A 19,288-nucleotide genomic window follows, 5' to 3' on the forward strand; every position below is an offset into this window, starting at 1 on the left:
GTAGTCTGTAGATCCCCCCTCATCCTTCTAAACTCCATCGAGTATAGACCCAGAGTCCTCAAACATTCCTCATATGTTAACATTTTCATTCCTGGGACCATTCTCGTGAACCTCCTCTGAACACGCTCCAAGGCCAGTACATCTTTCCAAAGATATGGGGCCCAAAACTGCACACAATCTTCTCTGAATAATGATGGTATATTATCAGTCATAGTACTATAGAAATTATTCATTCTTCTATGTGGCTCACAGCTTCAGGTGTTATGATACTATAACATGCAGTAATCCTTCTAGTTAAATAAGATTTGTTTCACTTTCATTCACATTTTGAACATGTGTACCAGCAGCAGGCAGGTGGGACTAGTTTAGTTTGGGATTATGTTCGGTATGGACTGGTTGTACCGAAGGGTCTGATTCTGTCCTGTTTGACTCTGTGACTCCATGTTCTAGAAATTGGGCAAAACTGTTCAACCTGTGCTGAAATTTACTTTTCACTGTCTTGTTCAGTGATGGTTAGCTGGGTTACTTTACAGCTTTAAGAAATTGCAATAATTCCTCAATTCTAGGTAAAAGGTAAGCCTTCCTATTAAATGTTTTGTAATTAGTGTTGACCTTCGGTTTTCCATCTTTCTTTCCCATGAGGGTTATGAGGAAAGCATGCAGACCTGATGAGTCTTGGGTGATACCTCGCCCCCAAAGTCTTCTGCATGTAGTCTAGACTTCCTCCCAGTGATAGGGTGTGATCTGGCAGTAAGGAACCTTTACTGGATGGAAAACTTGAGTTACAATCCTGTGACTTACCAGGTCACAATACACAATATCATCACCTTTACTAAAATCTGTTCCAAACTCTGTGAAGGTAGAAACAAGTTGCCTCCTCTGGGTCTTTTCCAACTTGCCAATGTCCATTTTTGAAATAAATTCAGAGATGTCTTCTCCATTTGGTCCACTGTCCACCTAAAGTTGTTCTTGGTTGGAATTAAACACTTTTCTCTCTGAAATTGGAAGTCTGCTTGGGTCCCCTATCCTTTTCTCCCAAAATGGCAAGGTTGGCTCCTTGAAGTTACACCAAGTGACATGTGACATTCTGGCAAGGCCTAATATTGGCCAGTTGCAAAGAGCTGGCGTGAGCCTTCAGGAACAGCGATAAGTGGATAGGTTAAAGAACCACTGGATCAGCTGCTACTTGAACAGTTCTAAAGTCCTATTCAGGCTGATAGACCTGGAGCATGCGCAAAGACTCCTGTGGCCCATCTACTGACTTTGCAAAATATTGCTCATAGCAATCACTACACATGCTTTCCAAAGTTCTTCGGATATCTTTTAGTATGTTCAACTCCCAACGCCACTCAACTTCCTTACTTACACTACAATATCAATCAAGTCACGAACTACTAGAAACCACAGGTTATGTGAAATATGGTTGAGAATAGGGAGAAAGAGCTCAATGTAACTAGCCCTGCAATGAAGAGGGAAGAGACATCAGTCTCCTCAGCAAGATGCTCACAGAAATGCTGATGAGTAATGGTTGACACTTCCAGTATCAAGCGGGCATGACATTTTTACCTGGCCAAATTTCATGCTCACTATGGTGCAAGTCCATATCAATCTGTATAAGTCTGAACCTCTCACTTAGTAACCTCTCCCGCCTTCCACCCAGCCTGTTTCACAGTGGGAAGCCAAACTAGTTTAACATCTTGTAAGAGGTGAAGGCTGTTGTACTGGATGTACCTTATAATAATGGTGGCCATGGTTATTGAAGACAGTCTCATTTGAAGTGTTAAGCCCTGTCAAAATTCCAGCATCTCTTAGGTTTGGACGCGATGCTTACTGTGGAGATTGCACAGCAAGGACTGGAGCTTCACTTATTGTGCAGCAATATGATCTGCCAGCCTCTTCAACCTGAGGTCTACACTCCATCTGCATCTATGCTGACAGTCACCTCCCTGATCGTAGTCACTGCCTTCTCTTAGGAGTGTAATCTTTTTCCATGAACTGAGTGATATGATCCTGTGCTTCAAAGGAACCAGACCTTCACTTCTGCTTGCTTGTACTTGATAAACCTTTGCTGTAGCTGTGTCAGTCTCCTGTCAGTGTTTTAGAGTTCCATTGCAGACTTCTTTGAAATCTGTATCTATCCCCAGTATTTCCCAATGGATTCTCCTGCACAGATGTTCCATCACGAATGCAGTCCGCTCTTTTATGTTGGGTCCCCTCGATGCCAGAACCAGCTATCCATCTTCAATCCAGACTTCAACCCAATGGATCATTGGGTATTCCTCCAGTCCTTTCCCAAATCCGTCCAGCTTCCTACTCATTGGAACATTGAATATCTGACAAGGAATTCTACTTCTTTCATCCATAGTACCAAGCAAACAAATGTGGGAAGCCTGTGCCAGATCTGGCATGAGGTTCTGCTTTCCTCTGTCAATGCCTGAGCTTCCGATGATCCTGGAGCAACCTCAGCCTTCCTTCTAGACATTGACAATTTCAATGGTGGTCCCAACTGCTTGAGTTCCACTGCTTCTTTCTCACATCTCTTTTCAAGAGTTCTTTCCTTTCCTTTAATATTACCATATTTACATTTCAATCAAAAAAATAATTTACAGTAGTTAGTCTGTCAGATGTAGATTTATGTCTTTTAATCAACCTATTGAGATATGTTATGACAAACCCTGGAGCTAATGGGACTTGAACCCAGACCTACCAGCCCAGAGGTGGAGATAAGCACCCCTGATCAATGCCCTCCCTCCCCATCACCACCTGCTGCTGAAGGTTCCAGATTTAATGAATTTAAATTTCATCATCTATCATGGTGTTGTTCAAACCCATGACCTCAGAACATCGATAGTGATTCTGGATTACTATGCCAGTGACATTATCACCAATGCCATCACCACCTCCCCTCTGCCGACAGTTCCATTTCACTGGCTCATTAATTCCTAGCTCTTTACCCGATGTGGAGGTGCCAGCATTGGACTGGGGTGGACAAAATGACGTCACCTGACAAAAGAGCAGCGCTTTGAAAGCTTGTGATTTCAGATAAACCTGTTGGATTATAACCTAATGCTGCGTGACTTCTGACCTAGCTCTTTACAGACAATAGAAGAATATATATCGCAGCCAGTTATATAACACACACTTGCAAGCATTGATCCTTTTAAGATGCTCACATCTGCAGATGTGCATCCTTCTGGAATAACTGCTGTTCAGGCCAATTCAACATTTCTCCATTTAAGAAGACATGTATGGTCATGCACAAAAGATTAAATATTCTGTGTATTGAAATAAATCAGCCATGTGCAACAAAGAAAATTTATAGTGAACAATCTTATGAATATATCATATTGTGCATTTAGGCTCTATTAGTTCCAGGTTGGCAGTTACCCATTAACACTGAAGCTCAGAGTGCTGCCAAATGGAAAACTGTCTGTACTGAAGAGAGTTTTAATTGAACTGTATAAAATTAGGGACCAAGACAGAGTGGTTAGAAATGACGCATTTCCGTAGCAAAGAGGTCATTAATTGGATTTGGGGGTGGGTTGGAGGGTCATATATTTAAAGTAATTTGTACAAGGAAAAGAAGGCGAGTTAAAGGAAGATATTTCCACTTATGTGGTGGTGAGGATTTCAAACTCACTAGCAGAATGATAACAAATGCAGAATCTAAAATCAATTTGAAAAATATTTGACTTAAGCAGACAGGAACCACGAATCAAAAGAAGGAGAATGTAAAGAATGTTCAAAAGATTGGAAATGTAGATTTATAAATAGTCAAATTCAGGTTGATCAGGTTAATCCACTAAACGGCAGGTTGATTGTTAATGATGTAAAACATCAATGGCCAAATCTTTAAACGGTTTGTTTTTTACGCTATTTGGTGACAAATTGAGACATCCCAGTATTTGCTCAGATTACAAAAGCATCTCAATTATAAAAATTCTCTGAATGTTTGTTCATAACTCTGAATTTTTGAGGATTCATGCTTTCTAACCTCTGTGATTTAATTAATTCTTCCAGCACAATGCAGTGAGAAATCTGTCACCTGTATGATAAGTTGAGGTCTATTCAAGTTTCCTCATTGCTGTGATGCCTTATTCAAGTTAAAATACTTTAAGAAAAGATAGCTGATAGTGATCTATATTGTGTATATAGTGTGTTACCCTTGAATCAAATCAAGGTGGCAGCAGAGTGGGTGGTCTGAGCATAGGGCCTGTCCACTCTCGTTGGCTTTCTTTCTTTCATGTCCTAATCTGAGCAATAAATATTCATGCTGACACTCTTCTCAGCAAGTGGCCTTTTTCATCCATGCCTCACTATCACCCACTGTCCACTAATGTTGCCCATCAGTCCTCTGTACAAGCCATTAAAAGTTATGTAGAAGTGAGGGCATGGCATGGAAAGGAGTAGTGACTTGTTTTGGAGATGGAGTATGGGCAATCAATGATGGCATGTTGGGCATGTCCTCTAGTGACAAGGATATTATTAGCCACTGACAATGTGTGTCCACCTGGTCCACTGGAAATGAGATCGTGTTCCAGGGAAGTGTTCACATCAGCAGTCACCTGTGAGCTAGCGCCTTCTGAGGCACTTGTATTCACACAGTCGAGTGATCTGCTTCTCTGTATTGGGGTTTTCACTTTTTCCAGCATGACCTTAGTGTTCATCCTGCTGTCCTGAGAGGGCAGTTTTGATGCTGTACATGTTTTTAGTGCAAATTCTGCTCTTGCCTCTCATCAGAGGTGGAAGGTGGTCCTGTAGAAACTGCTGAAAATGTGTTGCTGGAAAAGCGCAGCAGGTCAGGCAGCATCCAAGGAGCAGGAGAATCGACATTTCGGGCATGAGCTCTTCCCGAAACGTCGATTCTCCTGCTCCTTGGATGCTGCCTGACCTGCTGCGCTTTTCCAGCAACACATTTTCAGCTCTGATCTCCAGCATCTGCAGTCCTCACTTTCTCCTGTAGAAACTGCTCCCAGGATGGCAACAAGGAAGCACTGCTGAACGCGGGTGAGATGCAACACAAGTGAGCTGACTTCCAAAATGCTGGTATTTATCTGTCAAGCAATGATAATACTTCCTCAGAACAAAAAGTGCATTGAACAACAATCTAGAACAAGAGATCATAGTTTTAGGATAAGGTGTAGCAGACTTAAAACAGAGATGAGTAATTGGTTCTCTCAAAGGATCGTGAGTCTATGGAATTCACTGTCCCAGAATGCAGTGGATGCTGGTACATCAAGAAAATTTATGGAGGATATAGATTTTTAATTAGTAATGGGTTAAAGGTTTATGAGGATCAGGCAGCAAAGTGGAATTGAGACCGAGATGAGATCAGTCATGATCATGTTCAGTGGACAGCAGTCTCGAGGAGCTGAACTATCTACTCTCACTCCTAGCTCTTAAGTTCTTATGTAAAAAGAGTTTATTAACTATAAATGTGAGAACATACCACACATACACACAAATATGGAAATAAAAGGTGAGTCCAAATGGATAAAATTAAAAAGAAAACCAGATCTAAATGTCAGTCTCTGTTTTGTTTGCAAAGTGAACTTTGCAACCATTGCAGTGAAGGTTACAGGAGGCACTGCCATTGGTAGTTGAGCAGTCAATTTCACACTCTTTTGTTTTGTAGTTCTGTAGTTAAGATTCTTTTTGAGCTTAAATGAAACCCAGCATTCAGGGTGAAACTGTCCTTTTGTTTTCACAAATCCTTTTGAATGGTTTGCAACACTCAGTGAGCAAAAGCCTTGACCTGCAACATAGAGATGACTAGAGGCTGGATCTTTGAGTGTGATTTTTGCAGCACATAAATGGTTGAACCCTGACTGTTCCGTCCCACCAGCACACTGCACAGAGATGGAACTGGCCACTTAATAGCTGTACCTTTCAAAGGGAAAAACAAAATATATCTGCAGTTTAGGAGATAATCCATAAGATGACTCTATGTGGCTTCCTATTGAACATTTGATTTTGCAGCTCCTCATTATTTTTGCAGTCACAGGATCATAATCTTGTCTGTTTTGATGTGTCTTCTACCCCCAAAAGCAATGGTTTATTGTTTGAAGTTACTTTCGCATCTGTGGGAGAGACACTGTCGGAGTGACATGCATTTTGGCTCTCTCGCTCTCTTTCTCTCTCTCTCTCCAGCCAAATTTACCGCCAAAAGAAGAAATCGCAGTTTGTAATTAAAAATGTCCAGAGTACTTTTGGGTCTGACCTGTGGCAATGACAATGTTTACAAGCCACAGTATGATCATTGCTATCACAACTTAGATGGCACAACATTTACGAATGTCTTACACCTTCACCTGGTCTATCGTCTGGGACTCTTGCCTCCTTGAGTTCTCTAACCATTTCTATCCACCTGAAACATTACAAGCCTACTGACTCCAAAGTTTAGCTCTACTACACTTCCTCATAGTTTACTTCCTACAAGGATTCTATTTCATTTTCCCAGTTTGTCCTTCTTCACATCTGTTCCAATGATGCCACCTTCTACCAGGGTGCCTTCAACATGCCCTACTTTTCCTCAACATGGGATTACCCCCAATATGGTTGGTATGGTCCTTAGGCATGTCGAACTGCATGTCTCACATTTCGGTCCCAATCCCTTCCTCTTTTTCCCAGAACAATAGGATTGTCCTGACCTCATTCTGCGCCCACCCCTACCCACCCAAATCTCAATATTCAACGGATCAGCTTCCACTATCTCTCATCACCAACAAACTCATCTTCCCCACCCCGCCATGTTAGCGTTTGGTGGGGACCATTCACTCTGTGATACCCTGGTCAACTCTTTCATCTCTCCTAAGACTTCCTCACTCCCCCATAATATTTCCCTTGCAGGAAAATGTAACACTTGCATATTCATGTCTTTCCTCACTGTACAAGGTCCAGGTGAAGCAGTATTTTACTTGTACCTCTTTCAGTCTAGTCTACTGTTTTTGCTTCTCACAATGCAGGCTCCTTTATACTGGTGAGATCAAACACAGACTGGGTGACAGCTTTGAGGAGCTCCTCACTCTGTCCTTTAGCATGACCCTAACCTTTCAGTTGCTTGTCATTTCAACAAATCACCTTCTTCTCATGCTAACATATCCGTCATGAAGCAATGTTCCAAAAAAGCTCAATGCAACTGTAAAAAAAAACATTTTACTTAAGCACTTTGCAGCCTCTGAGGTCAATATTGAATTCTACAGCGTCAGTGCCTAGCTAATGACATCCATTTTTCTTAAATTCTTATCCGCTGCCCATCACACCCTCCAACCACCACCCCAACCCCCCACCCCACCCAACCACAGGCTTGTTTATTTTGTGCTCAGCTGAGCTGAACCATCTTCACTCTTCCACATCTTAATTTATACCCATGTTATATCTCTGTTGCTCTCTACCTCAATTTGCAACCTCTTTGTCTTTTGCACTGAGCTTTTCACCACCCATTCTCGCTACTTCTCTTCTTCCTCTGTCAAAAGTATCAAAATATAATTTTCCCCACCTTTTCTGAACTGAAAAAGTCATATCAGACTCGAAACAATAACTGTTTCTATCTCCTCAGATGCTGCCAGACCTGCTGAGTTTCTCCAGCATTTTCTGTTCTTTTCACATTTGTAACACTCTATTTGCAATGAAGTGCCACCCATGTCACAAATGTGGCCTTTGAAGCTTTCATTTCTTGTTTTCCTCCCACTATATATACTTTGGAGGACTATTTCTGGCTGGTGGTATTTGTACATGACTGGGCTTGAAATATGGTGCGAGCACTGCAAGTCCCATTAGATCCTGACTGTAGTGAGTACTTCTGCCACTGGTGAATGTACAACAGTGCAATGCTGTGGGGGCATGGTGCAAACATAGTGGGGTGAGCATTGGCGAATTGAGTGAGATAATCATTACAGATCATGGAGAGCAATCTTCCTGTGTTTCTTTCTGCACAGCCCATGATATTCTTTACAAAACTATAAATGGTTACACCTATTGGCTGAAAACTTGACCTTCCATTTTCCAGCCCTTAGATCCAGCAGCAGAGGGCACACGTCCAACATTGTTCCCAATATTTACACTGTTTGAACAAGGAACACCTGCTGGAGCCAGGTGAACAATGTACTATACATATTAAACATTTGTTTACAGTAGAAGCACTCATGGAGCATGGTCTTGCAGTGGCTGAAACAAATAAAATTCTATTTTTGTCCTTGAAAAAACCTTGCCCCATTTTGGCACTATGCCCCAGTAGAGATCAAAGAGCCAACCTGAAATAATTTCAAGACCAGCAGAGATGACCAGGATCAGCGAGAGGCATCTATTCTCCTCCAGAGCAGCAATCTTAATCTAAGAGGTGGCACTATTTCTATTAAATTAAAGACTAAACAACTCATCCAAACATATTAACTATCTATTCTGATCAAGAGCTAAAACTTCAATACCCAGAATGGAGGAAATGCCATTGATTTTCTTATGTTTGTTTGTTTTACTACCTTTCAATTTCAAAGGAAGTTGTTTAGAATTCTGTTCCACACAATCTCCTTTGCACTTGGATGCTTTCATTCTGTTAAATAATTGATAATCTGATGTTTCATTTTGTAAATAAAAGGGAGCTTTCTCAGCTTATTTTCAATAATATGGACATGCACATAAATATGCCAATTACAGTCACAGAGAGAATGATGAATGTGGTAATGTTAATTTGCCCACTATGATTGAACTCAAAAGTTCAATTCAGTGGAAGAAAACAACATTTTCAGAATAAATATAAAATTATTTCTGAATGCTTTAAAGAATGCTATGCAAACTGTCAACAGGAAATACAAGTTGGGATGTAATCAAAAATGGCTTAAGCTCTGAAGATTTCAGGAAATGAGTCTTTAGCTGTTAATTACATATTTCCATTCAATTCAATGGAAAAAGCCAGTCCTCATGTTGGGAAACTGAGCGAGTAAGCAACAATAATATTGGGGGTTCCACAAAATAATACAACTTTTATTGGGCAACATCCAAATCAGTGTTCAAATTAACCAATTAAATGAGTAACATATCCTGACAGCAATGTATCTAGCAAACCCATGGTATAATTTTGCAGTGCATAAAAGTCACACTAACAGGAATGCACATTGAAATTACAAGAGTTAAATATTGTTAATGTGCTATTTTGAAAAAAATATATAGTTATCTGCTTAGTAAAAGTTTTCACATTTATATATTCTGTGTGTTATTTTTATGTGGTTTTAGTTGATAAGTAGTTTGGTACACACAGGTTATTTAAACTCATTCACACAGTATATACAAACAATGATTTTTTTCTCTCTGGTTGCCCATTAAAAGTTCACTATATAAATATGCCTTTATATATTTCTACAAGTATTTAAACTTCCCTTTACTAAAGGGTTTATACGAACACTAACAGAGAAACATAGGAACAGGAGTAGGTCATTCAGCACCTGAAGCCTTTCAATGAGATCATGGGCTGATGTCTGGCCTACCTCCATATATCTACCTTTGTCCCATACCCCATAATACCTTTGCTTAACAAAAATTATCTATCTCAGATTTAAAGTTAACAACTGATCCAATATCAACTGCCATTTGTGGAAGAGAGTTCCGAATATCTACCACCCTTTGTGTGGAGAAGTGTTTCGTAATATCTCTCATGAACAGTCTGGCCCTAATTCTACAACTAGGCTGCCTAATCCTAGAATCTAGAGTTTATCTACTCTGTACTTTCCTGTTAATATCTGGAAAACGTTGATCAAATACCCCTTAACCTTCTAAATTCTAGAGAATTTAGGCCTAATTTCTACAATCTCTCTCATATCTAAACCCTTGATGTCCAGGTATCATTCTTGTAAACCAATACTGTATTCCCTCCAAAGCCAATGTATCCATTCACAGGTGTGATGCCCAGATCTGGCTCACATATTCCAAGTGGGGTCTCACCAGGGTTTTGTATAACTACAGTTAACATCTACACTCTTATACTCCAGTACTGTAGGAATAAAGGCCAGCATTCCATGATCTTTCTATAATATTTTCTGCACCAGTTCATGACATTTTAAAGACCTATACACCTGAATCCCCCAAGTTTCTTTGAACATGTACTGTACTTCATATCATCTAGAAATTACAATCTACAAAATGGATAAGCTCACATTTGCTTACATTGGACTTCATCTACCACAGTTTTACCCATTCATTTAGGTTATCAATATCCCTTTGTAATTTTATGCTATCAACACTGTAAGTAATCTAATCTAATCTAACCTACACTGTCTACAATGCCACCTAATTTTTTTGTCATCACTAAACCTAAATATATGCTTTCTATGCCAGTATCCAAAATGTTAATAAATTATGCCAATAACTGAGGCCTTAACACAGATCCTTGTGAAATATCACTGGTCACATCCTGACAATTTGCGTACCTACCCATTATTCTTATTTTCTGTTACCTGCCACTCAATCAATTTACCAGCTGTGCCAGTAATTTGCCCTCAGTTCCATGGGCTTCTGCTTTAGTTAATAGTCTCTTATCGGACATTATTAACTGGCCTTTTGGAAGTCCACGTAAACAACATCTACAGACATTCCCCAGTCCACTATCTGAGTCAATTCTTCAAAAAAGTCAATAAAATTTGTCAGGCATGACCTGTCAGGATTTCAGCTGGCTGAACCTGACTAAAAATTTTCAAGGTGTTCAATTATCCTTTCCATATTTATATACCCCCAACAATTTCCCGTGAAAATATTAGGCTAGTTGGTCTGTAAGACCCTGGGTTTTTTTCTTTCACCCTTCTTAAACAGCAGTAATGTGTGCAATTTTCCAATCCAGAGGGATGACCCCTATATCTAGGGAACTCTAAAAGATTATGATTGGGGAATATACAATGTGCTCCCCTACTCCTTTAACACACTTGGATGGAAATCGTCAGGTCCTTGGAATTTGTCATTTTCTAGTCCCATTAATTTTCTTGTTGTCGATGTTTTGTTTTTATTCAGCCCCTGCTCCCTTTCCTTGGGACTTCTAGCAAGCTATCTTCATTTTCTACTGTAAATACTGAGGCAAAGTAGTTTTCATCATGTCTGCCATTTCACCATAGTCATTGACAGTGTTCACACTTGCAATCTTTAATGGGCCAACATTGCTGCTGACCACCCACTTTCCACTTCTGTAACTACAACATTGCTTCTTAATAATTTTGATGTACCTTGCATATTTCCTTTCATAATTCCTTTTAGTAACTCATAACCTGTTTTTTCTCCCTTTGCTGATTTTTCCCATTCAGCTGGATCTGTTCTGCTATTTTGCATTTTTGTCAGCCTTATCTTTGTGTTTTATGCTGTCCCTTATCTCTTCAGTTGTCCATGGATTTGTTTTTCTCTGTGAAATGGAGTTTTTCCCTCTCAGGGGTATAAAATGGTTTTGTATTGTATTAAATGTTTCATTAAATATCCACCATTATTCTTCAATTCTTTTACCCATTAGCAGATATTCTAGTTTATGTGATCTGGGTTGTGAAACTCTGCTTTCTAGAAATATGATTTCAAAAATTTAAAGAGTATTTTTAAATTTATCATTAGAAGTTACAATGGATGAAAACTATTCAAACAATTGTGCCTTTTCTAGCCTTCTCAAAAAAACGAGCTAAATATTTAACATCATCCTTCTTTTCATTGGAAGATACCCGAGTGGTTATTTCTTATTAACATGACAACCACTTGTGCATGAAACTTCTGCTATCTTCAGACTGCATTGTTCTCTTGGACGGTGACATCCAGAATTGCTCTCCTCACGAATATCCTTTTCCTGTACTGGATTGTGAATATGAGTTGTACACTTCTTAAATTTTCTGTCTTAACAAAGAAGAAACTGTTTCCATTCCCCCGTATTAAATCCATTTTTTCTGCTTAGATCTTTTAAAGACTTGTTCAAGGCGACATGGTGGCACAGTGGCCAGAGACCTGGGTTCAATTCCCGCCTCAGGCAACTGTCTGTGTGGAATTTGCTCATTCTCCCCGTGTCTGCTCGGGTTCCCTCCCACAGTCCAAAAGTGTGTAGGTTAGGTGAATTGGCCGTGCTAAATTGTGTTAGGTGAAGGGGTAAATATACGGGAATGGGTCTGGATGGGTTGCTCTTCGGAGGGTCGGTGTGGGCTTGTTGGGCTGAAGGGCCTGTTTCCACTGTAAGTAATCTAATATAACTCTAAGAATTTGGCCTTGGGCTCCTCAGCTGAGAGGAGTAATTTCTCTGACCTTTTAAGAAAGACAGATGTTTGCTCATTTGTACTATGAATTATAAACAATCAATTACATTTAATTGAAGAATAGTGTATCAAACATAAAGACAAATTCCTGTGGAAAAACAATATTTCACACCAACACATTCTGCTTCCTCAGTGGTGTAAATTTCAAATTCCAACTCTCCCTTGACACTCCAATCTCATAATATTTCACCTTTTCAGGTGACATTTAAATTTGGGAAGATTGCTCACAGCAGTAAAGGAAGTTAAGATGGGTGGTATTACTCAACTGTTGTTCCTTACAGGAACTACCTATATTACATTTTTTTTTTCAGAAAAGCAGTCAATTCTATTTAGGTTAGTGTGCTACTTTATTTATCAGTTATGATTATAGATTTGACATGACCTACATCTTGCTAAACAAAAGTCAAGGAATTAATCCAGCATTTCAGAACACTGAATACTTACATTACCAAGCTTGTTCTTGTACTTCAGTCAATAGCAGTGTACTCCCATTTATAAACCATTGCATTCACATGAGTAATTTAAACGACAGAGAATACATTGCCAGGTGAACTTTACTTTTCATTATTTCATACTTCAATTGTCCAAAGTCGCGCCCACATTAACATTTCAAATAACTGGCTTGAGCTAGATCTTCGCACTGCTATGGGAATCTCCGTTTAAGTAATTTGTGATCAACATATATAAAGCAATGGCTGATTGTATTATAATTTGCAGCAACTTGTCGGATGAGTGGATACCAAGACCGTCAGTCACTCTTAAATAAAATGGATAAGCTCCTGATCCGCCTTTGTGTTGATTTTCATTCCAGTAAATTAAAGTAACAATTGGAACAATGTTACTTTGTAACGTGACATCTTCTGATATGCAAGATCCTTTGATTAAAATTGACTTTAAGCTACTTTCTGCACAATTCCTGTAAAAGAAAACTTAAAGAGACGATGCTTATGTTGTTTTTGGCAGTGGTTTTCTCAGTTAGGCGCATGGGCTTTAGGACCCAAGAGATATGCCTTTCCCTACTGTTTCACCATCAGATGACTGTCTGCTCAAAGTACAAGTGCAAACTCGCAAGCAACACTCATTTTCCTGGTGCGTGTGAATTCAGAAGAAGGGCAAAATGAGAGATCCTGTGAGCGGGTGTACTGTAAGAAAACATTATTTTCACTCCTTGTTCAAGCTTGCTGTTCATACATTTGAAAGTAATATCAATTAAGACATGGTTCGTCAGTTTGAGAAAGAAGGTGGTTAAAGAGTTTATCAGGACAACAACTTTATGTCCCTGTTTAGCTCAACTTTCACTTTGCATACTTACATTTTTCCTTTTTGAGTCATTCTCGTTTAAAACGCAAATTAGTGAAGCTCGCAGTGTGAGATTATTGTTACTGCCTGTGAAGGTTTTATATAAAATGAAGTTTCCAACTGTTGGAAACTGTATATTCAACGAATCTATTACTCAGGAGCGAAGCAGAAACCAGGAAACTCCAGACATTTTTTATTCATTCAAGGTATGGGCGTCGCTGGCTGGGCCAACAATATTTGCCTATCCCTAGCTGCTTTTAACAAGGTAGTGGGGAGCTGCCTTCTTGAACCATTTCAATCTATGTGGTGTAGATAGAGCCACAATGTTATGAGGAAGTGTTCTCGAATTTTGACCCAGCCACAGTTTAAGAATGGTGATACAATTGTAAGTCAGGGTAAGAAGTGGCTTGAGGGGAACTTGCAGGTGGTGGTGTTTCCATGTATCTCTTCTTTTTGTTCTTCTAGAATGAAGTGGTCATGGGTTTGGAAGATGCTGTGTAGTGATCTTTGGTGAATTTCTGAAGTGCATCTTAGAGATGGTACACATCGCCACAAAATGTCAATGGTGAAGGGAGTGATTGTGGCTGTGATGCCAAACAAGAAGGCTGCTTTATTCTCAGTCGTATTGACTGCTGTTGGAGCTGCGCTGATCAGGGCAAGTGGGGAGTATTCCTGACACATGCCTTGAAGATGCTGAACAGGTTTTGGAGAGTCAGGATGCAAGTTACCTGCTGCAGGATTCCTTGCCTCTGACTTGCGCATGTAGCTACAATATCTATATGGCCAGTACAGTTCATTTTCTGGTCAAAGGTAACCCCTAGGATATTGATAGTGTGGGATTCAGTGGTGATAATGCCAGTGAATGCCATGTGATAGTTTCATTCTTTATTGGAGCCAGCACTTGTCTGGTGCAAATGGTCCTTGCCACTTTTTAGCTCAAACCCAAATCCTCTTGCATTTGGACATAGACTCCTGCAGAATCTGAGGAGTTGCAAATGGTGTTGAACATTTGAGCAATCCTCAGTAACCATCTCCATTTTGACCTTACGATGTAAAGCAGGTCATTGATGAAATAGCTGAATATAATCGGGTCTGGAACATTGCCCTGAGGAAATCCTACAGAAATATTGTGGTGCTGAGCTGAATAACTTCCAACCATCTTTTTTGTCTGTGTTAGAAATGTTTACTTCAATTCCAATTTACTTTAGTTTTGACTGTGCTCTTTTGTACCACATCAATCAAAGTCAACCTTGATGTCAAGGGCAGTTACTATCATCTCACTTCTGAAATCCAGCTCTTTTGTTCATGTTTGAAGGAGGCCAAGAGCGAAGTGGTTCTGGCAGAACCCAAACTTGAGCATCGCTGAGCTGAATATTGATAATATTGTTGTCCCTTCCATTACTTTATTGATGATCGGGAGTCAACTGTGGTAAAAGTTGGCCAGGTTGAGTTAGTTCTACTTATTGAATATGGGACATACTTGGACAATGTTCCACATCCTCGGGTAGATGCAAGCAGAAGAGCTTGGTTACAGATGCAATAGATTCTGACTCACTTCATCAACATTATTGCCGGAATGTTGTCAGGGGATATAACCTTTACATATCAAGTACTTTTGGACAATCCGTGATATCATGTGGAGTGAATTGAATTTTCTGAAGACTGGAATCTGAAAGACTTGGAGACCTGTGTCAGTTTAATGGAAGGTTATCGGAATCTGTCATCAGGGTTTTATATCCGGGAAAAAATGTCAAAGCTTGTCAAAGAGTTCATATTATTTGTGACATTTAGGTTATATCTAACAGATCTAGATTTACTTTTGAAAAGTTTGCTAAAATGATGCATAAGGGAACACTTATAAATGTTTTTTTCATGGAATTCATGGAATTGTTAAGGAACAGTACAACAGAATATTGGCATAAAGGGAAAGCGTTGGTTGTGGAAGCAACTTTAACATGTGGTTTGATAATAGGTAGAAGATAGAAAGTTTTAAAAAAAATGTTCATGGGAAGTTGACATCACTGGCCTCATTTATTGCCTATTGAGCAGTTATGAGTCAGTTACATTGCTGTGGCTGTTGAGTCCCATGTAGACCTGACCAGGTATGGGTGACAGCCTGTCCTCCCTGAAGGGCATTAGTGAACTAGATGGGTTTTTATGACAACTGATGGTGGTAGATGGTCATCATTAGGCTAGAATTTTTGTGCAGATTTTTATTGAATTCACATTTAGCCGTCTGCTATGGTATGATTTGAAGGAGCAGCGCTCCGAAAGCTAGTGCTTCCAAATAAATCTGTTGGACTATAACCTGGAGTTGTGTGCTTTTTAACTTTGTACACCCCAGTCCAACACCAGCATCTCTAAATCTGTTCTAGATTAGTAGTCCAGTGCCATTACCAGTACACCAGTGTCTCTTGTACACTCTTCATGACAGGATTTGATAGTTGAGGCTAAATGTTACTTGGAGGTGTGATAGGAGAAGGTGAGCTGCACTGAATATGGAAACTCAGCAGAATGGCAGGACCCAATAAACTTTCTTCATGCATCTCCAAGACTTTTGGGATGTGGGCCTTTAGACCAGACTGCAGCTGGGAAGAGGACAGAAGGAAGGGGGATTTGGAGACTGAAGAGTACAAATGGAGGGTACTTGGAGAGATACAAGGCCATGAGATGGTTCAGTAGGAGAATGGGGTGACATGAGGGGTTGAAGGTGGGGTGGGGCGGGGGGGAAGGATATGGAAGCTCAAAGCTAGGAAGTGCATGGGAGATTGTAGATGATCAGAGTGGAATGTCAGAGCCCTGTATGGAGAGTTTAGTGTAAGATAAGAAGGATTAGGTGTTTGGTGATGCAGGGATATTGGATTTAGCAGGTTCCCCAATGCTTATAATTCTGAACCTAGTGGGATGCTCAAGGCTTTGGGTTCTGCATGCAGCAGCTCTCACCCTTTTTTCCTACTGTTTTGTTTTAGCTGCAGGAATTTAGCTGGCCTCGTATCAAGGTGAGATTTACGTGCTTCTAATATTTAAATTGCGACTCACTCACCTGGGAGCAGACTGATTACCTGCCCACATTAAAACTGAAGGTAGACAGATTAGAATTGGGATTCTGATTTTAAACAAATCTCTCAAACCTGTTGTATTTTGGAGGTTTTAAATTACCTACTGTTTCCAGGGATCTGTTCTGGGCAAAATATAAACTAAGAGAACTGCGGATGCTGTAAATCAGAAACAAAAACAAACTGCTGGCAAAGCTCAGCAGGTCTGGCAGCATCTATGGAGAGAAATCAGAGTTAACATTTCAGATCCAGTGACCCTTCCTCAGAAGTTCTGTGCTGGGCATCAGGTTTTGATTGCCTTACGAGATTTATTTGGTTTTCATATAAGACACCTTATTGAAACACATAAGGTTCTTAACCAGCTTGACAGGGTAGATATGGAAAGGTTGTTTCCCCTCATGGGAAAGTCCAGGATAAAAGGCATAATCTCAAAGAAAGCAATCACCAATTTAAGTCATAGATGAGGAGGAGCTTTCTTTCTCTCAGAGGATAGTGGATTTGTGGAATTCTTTATTGCAGAAAGTTATCTAGATTGGGGTGTTAAGTATATTCAAGAATGTGATAGACAGCTTTTTAATCAGTAGGGGAATCTGGGTTTATGGTTGAAAGGCAGGAAAGTGGAGTTGAGAATTACCAGATCAGCCATGATCTCGTTGAATGGTGGAGCAGATTCATTGGGCTGAATGGGAATGGACTACTACTCCAGCATCTTGTGATCTTACCTTTTCTAATGTCTTGCATGAAGCAATAAAAATGTTTGTATCCAAATTTTGCAGATGATAGTTTGAAAAAGTTAGAAGTTGTGTAGATGGGATCAGGCGGAGTAGACAGGTTAATAAAATGGGCAAAACTGTGACAGATGATGTATAATATGGGAAAGTATGAGTTGATCCACTTTGGAACAATAAAGATAAATTGAAAACTGTCTTCATTACAAAGTACTAGAAACTGTAGAGGAACAAAAGGATTTGAATTTACAGGTATATAAGTTATGAAAACTAGTGCACAAATGCAAAAAATTAACCAAGACAGAGATAGCAATGTTCACACTTACTTTGAGTATTATGGATGAAGGGAGAGGGTAGTGATGTTTTACTTTTGCTGAGTTTAAATCAAGTTTTATCTGGAGTATTGCACTGAATGTTAGGTACCACACCTCACTAAACATATATTAACCTTGCACGGGATACAGCACAGATTATCTGAAATGCAACAGACTTAAAGGAATAAATTAGGTGGACTGGTTGAATAAACTTTAAGTTTAAAGGATAGGGAGTGATCTAACTGAGTTGCTTTAAATGAAAAGATTTGATACCGCAGATACAAATATTTGTTTCCTTCATTTGAGGGAAATACAGATCAGTTTTTAAAATTAGAGCTAGATTGTTCAGGAATGAAATTAGGGCGCACTATTTCACACAAGGAGCAGTGGAAATACAGAATTCTCTCTGCAAAATACTGTGGGGGCAGGATGAATTGAAAAAAAAACTGCAAATTTTAATAGTTGTGGGTGGTGTTCGTATAGTGGTAATGTCACAGGATGAAGAAGCCAACGGCCTAGAATAAGACATGGTTTAAGTGCCATCATGGTGGACTGGTGGAATATAAATTCAATTAATAAACCGAGAATGGTAATGGTATCACAAAAACACCATTTTTGTTGTAAAAATCCATCTGATTCATTAATATTCTTTCATTGAGTAAATTTGTCATTGTTAAATCTGTCATAATTAAATCCAGGAAAACAGAGACCAATGAATGCCTCATCGGCGGTAGGGAAGCTATTGGAGAGGATATATAGAGATAGGATTTACATGTCTTTGGCATAATTAGGGACAATGAGCATGGCTTTTTGTGGAGCAGGTCAGGTCTTACTAACTTGATTGATTTTTTTTTAAAGAGATGGCAAAGGTGATCGATGAGAGTAGAGCAGTGGATGTTGTTTACAGGATTTTAGTAAGGTTTTCAACAAGGTCTCTCGTGGTAAACTCATGGAGAAGATTAAGATGCATGGGATCCACAGTGACTTAGTCATTTAGATTCAGAATTGGCTTACCCATGGAAGACAGAGAGTAGTGGTGGAAGGATGTTTTTCTGGCTGGAGATCTGTGACTAGTGGTGTTCTGCAAGGGATCAGTACTGGGAGCCCTGCAATTGGTGATTCATATGAATGACTTTAATGAAAATGTAGACAGATGGGTTAGTAAGTTTGCAGGTAACACAAAGATCAGATGAGTTGTGGATAGTGTAGAAAGTTGTCAAAGAATACAGGATATAGATCAGTTGCAAATATGGGTGGAGAAATGGCAGATGGACTTTAATCCGAAGTGTTGCACTTTTGGAGATGAAATATTAAGAGGACATGTGGAGTTACTGGCAGGGCATTGAACAGCATTGATGTACAGAGGGATCTTGGGGTCTTAATCCACAGCTCCTTGAAAGTGGCCACTCAAGTAGATAGGGTGATTAAAGAAGGCATATTGCATGGGCCATTGAATCCAAGAGACAGGAAGTGATGTTACAGCTTTATAAAACTTTCCTTCACCACACTTAGAGTATTGTGTTTAATTCTTATTGCCACATTGCAAGAAGGATGTGGAGGTTTTGGAGAGGGTGCAGAAGAGGTTTACCAGATTGCTGACTGGATTAGAGGGTGTGAGCTATAAGGAGGGGTCT

At 39.7% G+C, this 19,288-nt stretch overlaps 1 protein-coding gene and 1 long non-coding RNA gene across 4 annotated transcripts in view; one reads left to right on the forward strand and one right to left on the reverse strand.

Annotated features, from left to right (window-relative positions):
* LOC148149638 (uncharacterized) overlaps nucleotides 1-13,180 on the reverse strand; it is a 62,091-nt gene extending 48,911 nt beyond the window's left edge. For 2 of the 3 annotated variants that reach the window (XR_015757701.1, XR_015757703.1), the window contains exon 1: nucleotides 12,698-13,180. This is a non-coding gene — a long non-coding RNA (uncharacterized LOC148149638). The remainder of the gene's footprint in view (nucleotides 1-12,697) is intronic. The other variant, XR_015757702.1, reaches the window with a different exon arrangement.
* A 141-nt stretch (nucleotides 13,181-13,321) lies between these two features.
* Nucleotides 13,322-19,288, forward strand: part of nostrin (nitric oxide synthase trafficking) — a 64,655-nt gene continuing 58,688 nt past the window's right edge. Inside the window, exon 1 of the mRNA XM_043693923.2 lies at nucleotides 13,322-13,401. Coding sequence (XP_043549858.1) covers nucleotides 13,375-13,401 — 27 coding nt within the window. The 5' untranslated portion in view covers nucleotides 13,322-13,374. The remainder of the gene's footprint in view (nucleotides 13,402-19,288) is intronic.

The sequence above is a fragment of the Chiloscyllium plagiosum genome, unplaced genomic scaffold (assembly GCF_037043375.1).
Source record: "Chiloscyllium plagiosum isolate Xiang-an unplaced genomic scaffold, Cpla_swu_hap1 HiC_scaffold_7, whole genome shotgun sequence".
Taxonomy (NCBI): Eukaryota; Metazoa; Chordata; class Chondrichthyes; order Orectolobiformes; family Hemiscylliidae; genus Chiloscyllium; species Chiloscyllium plagiosum.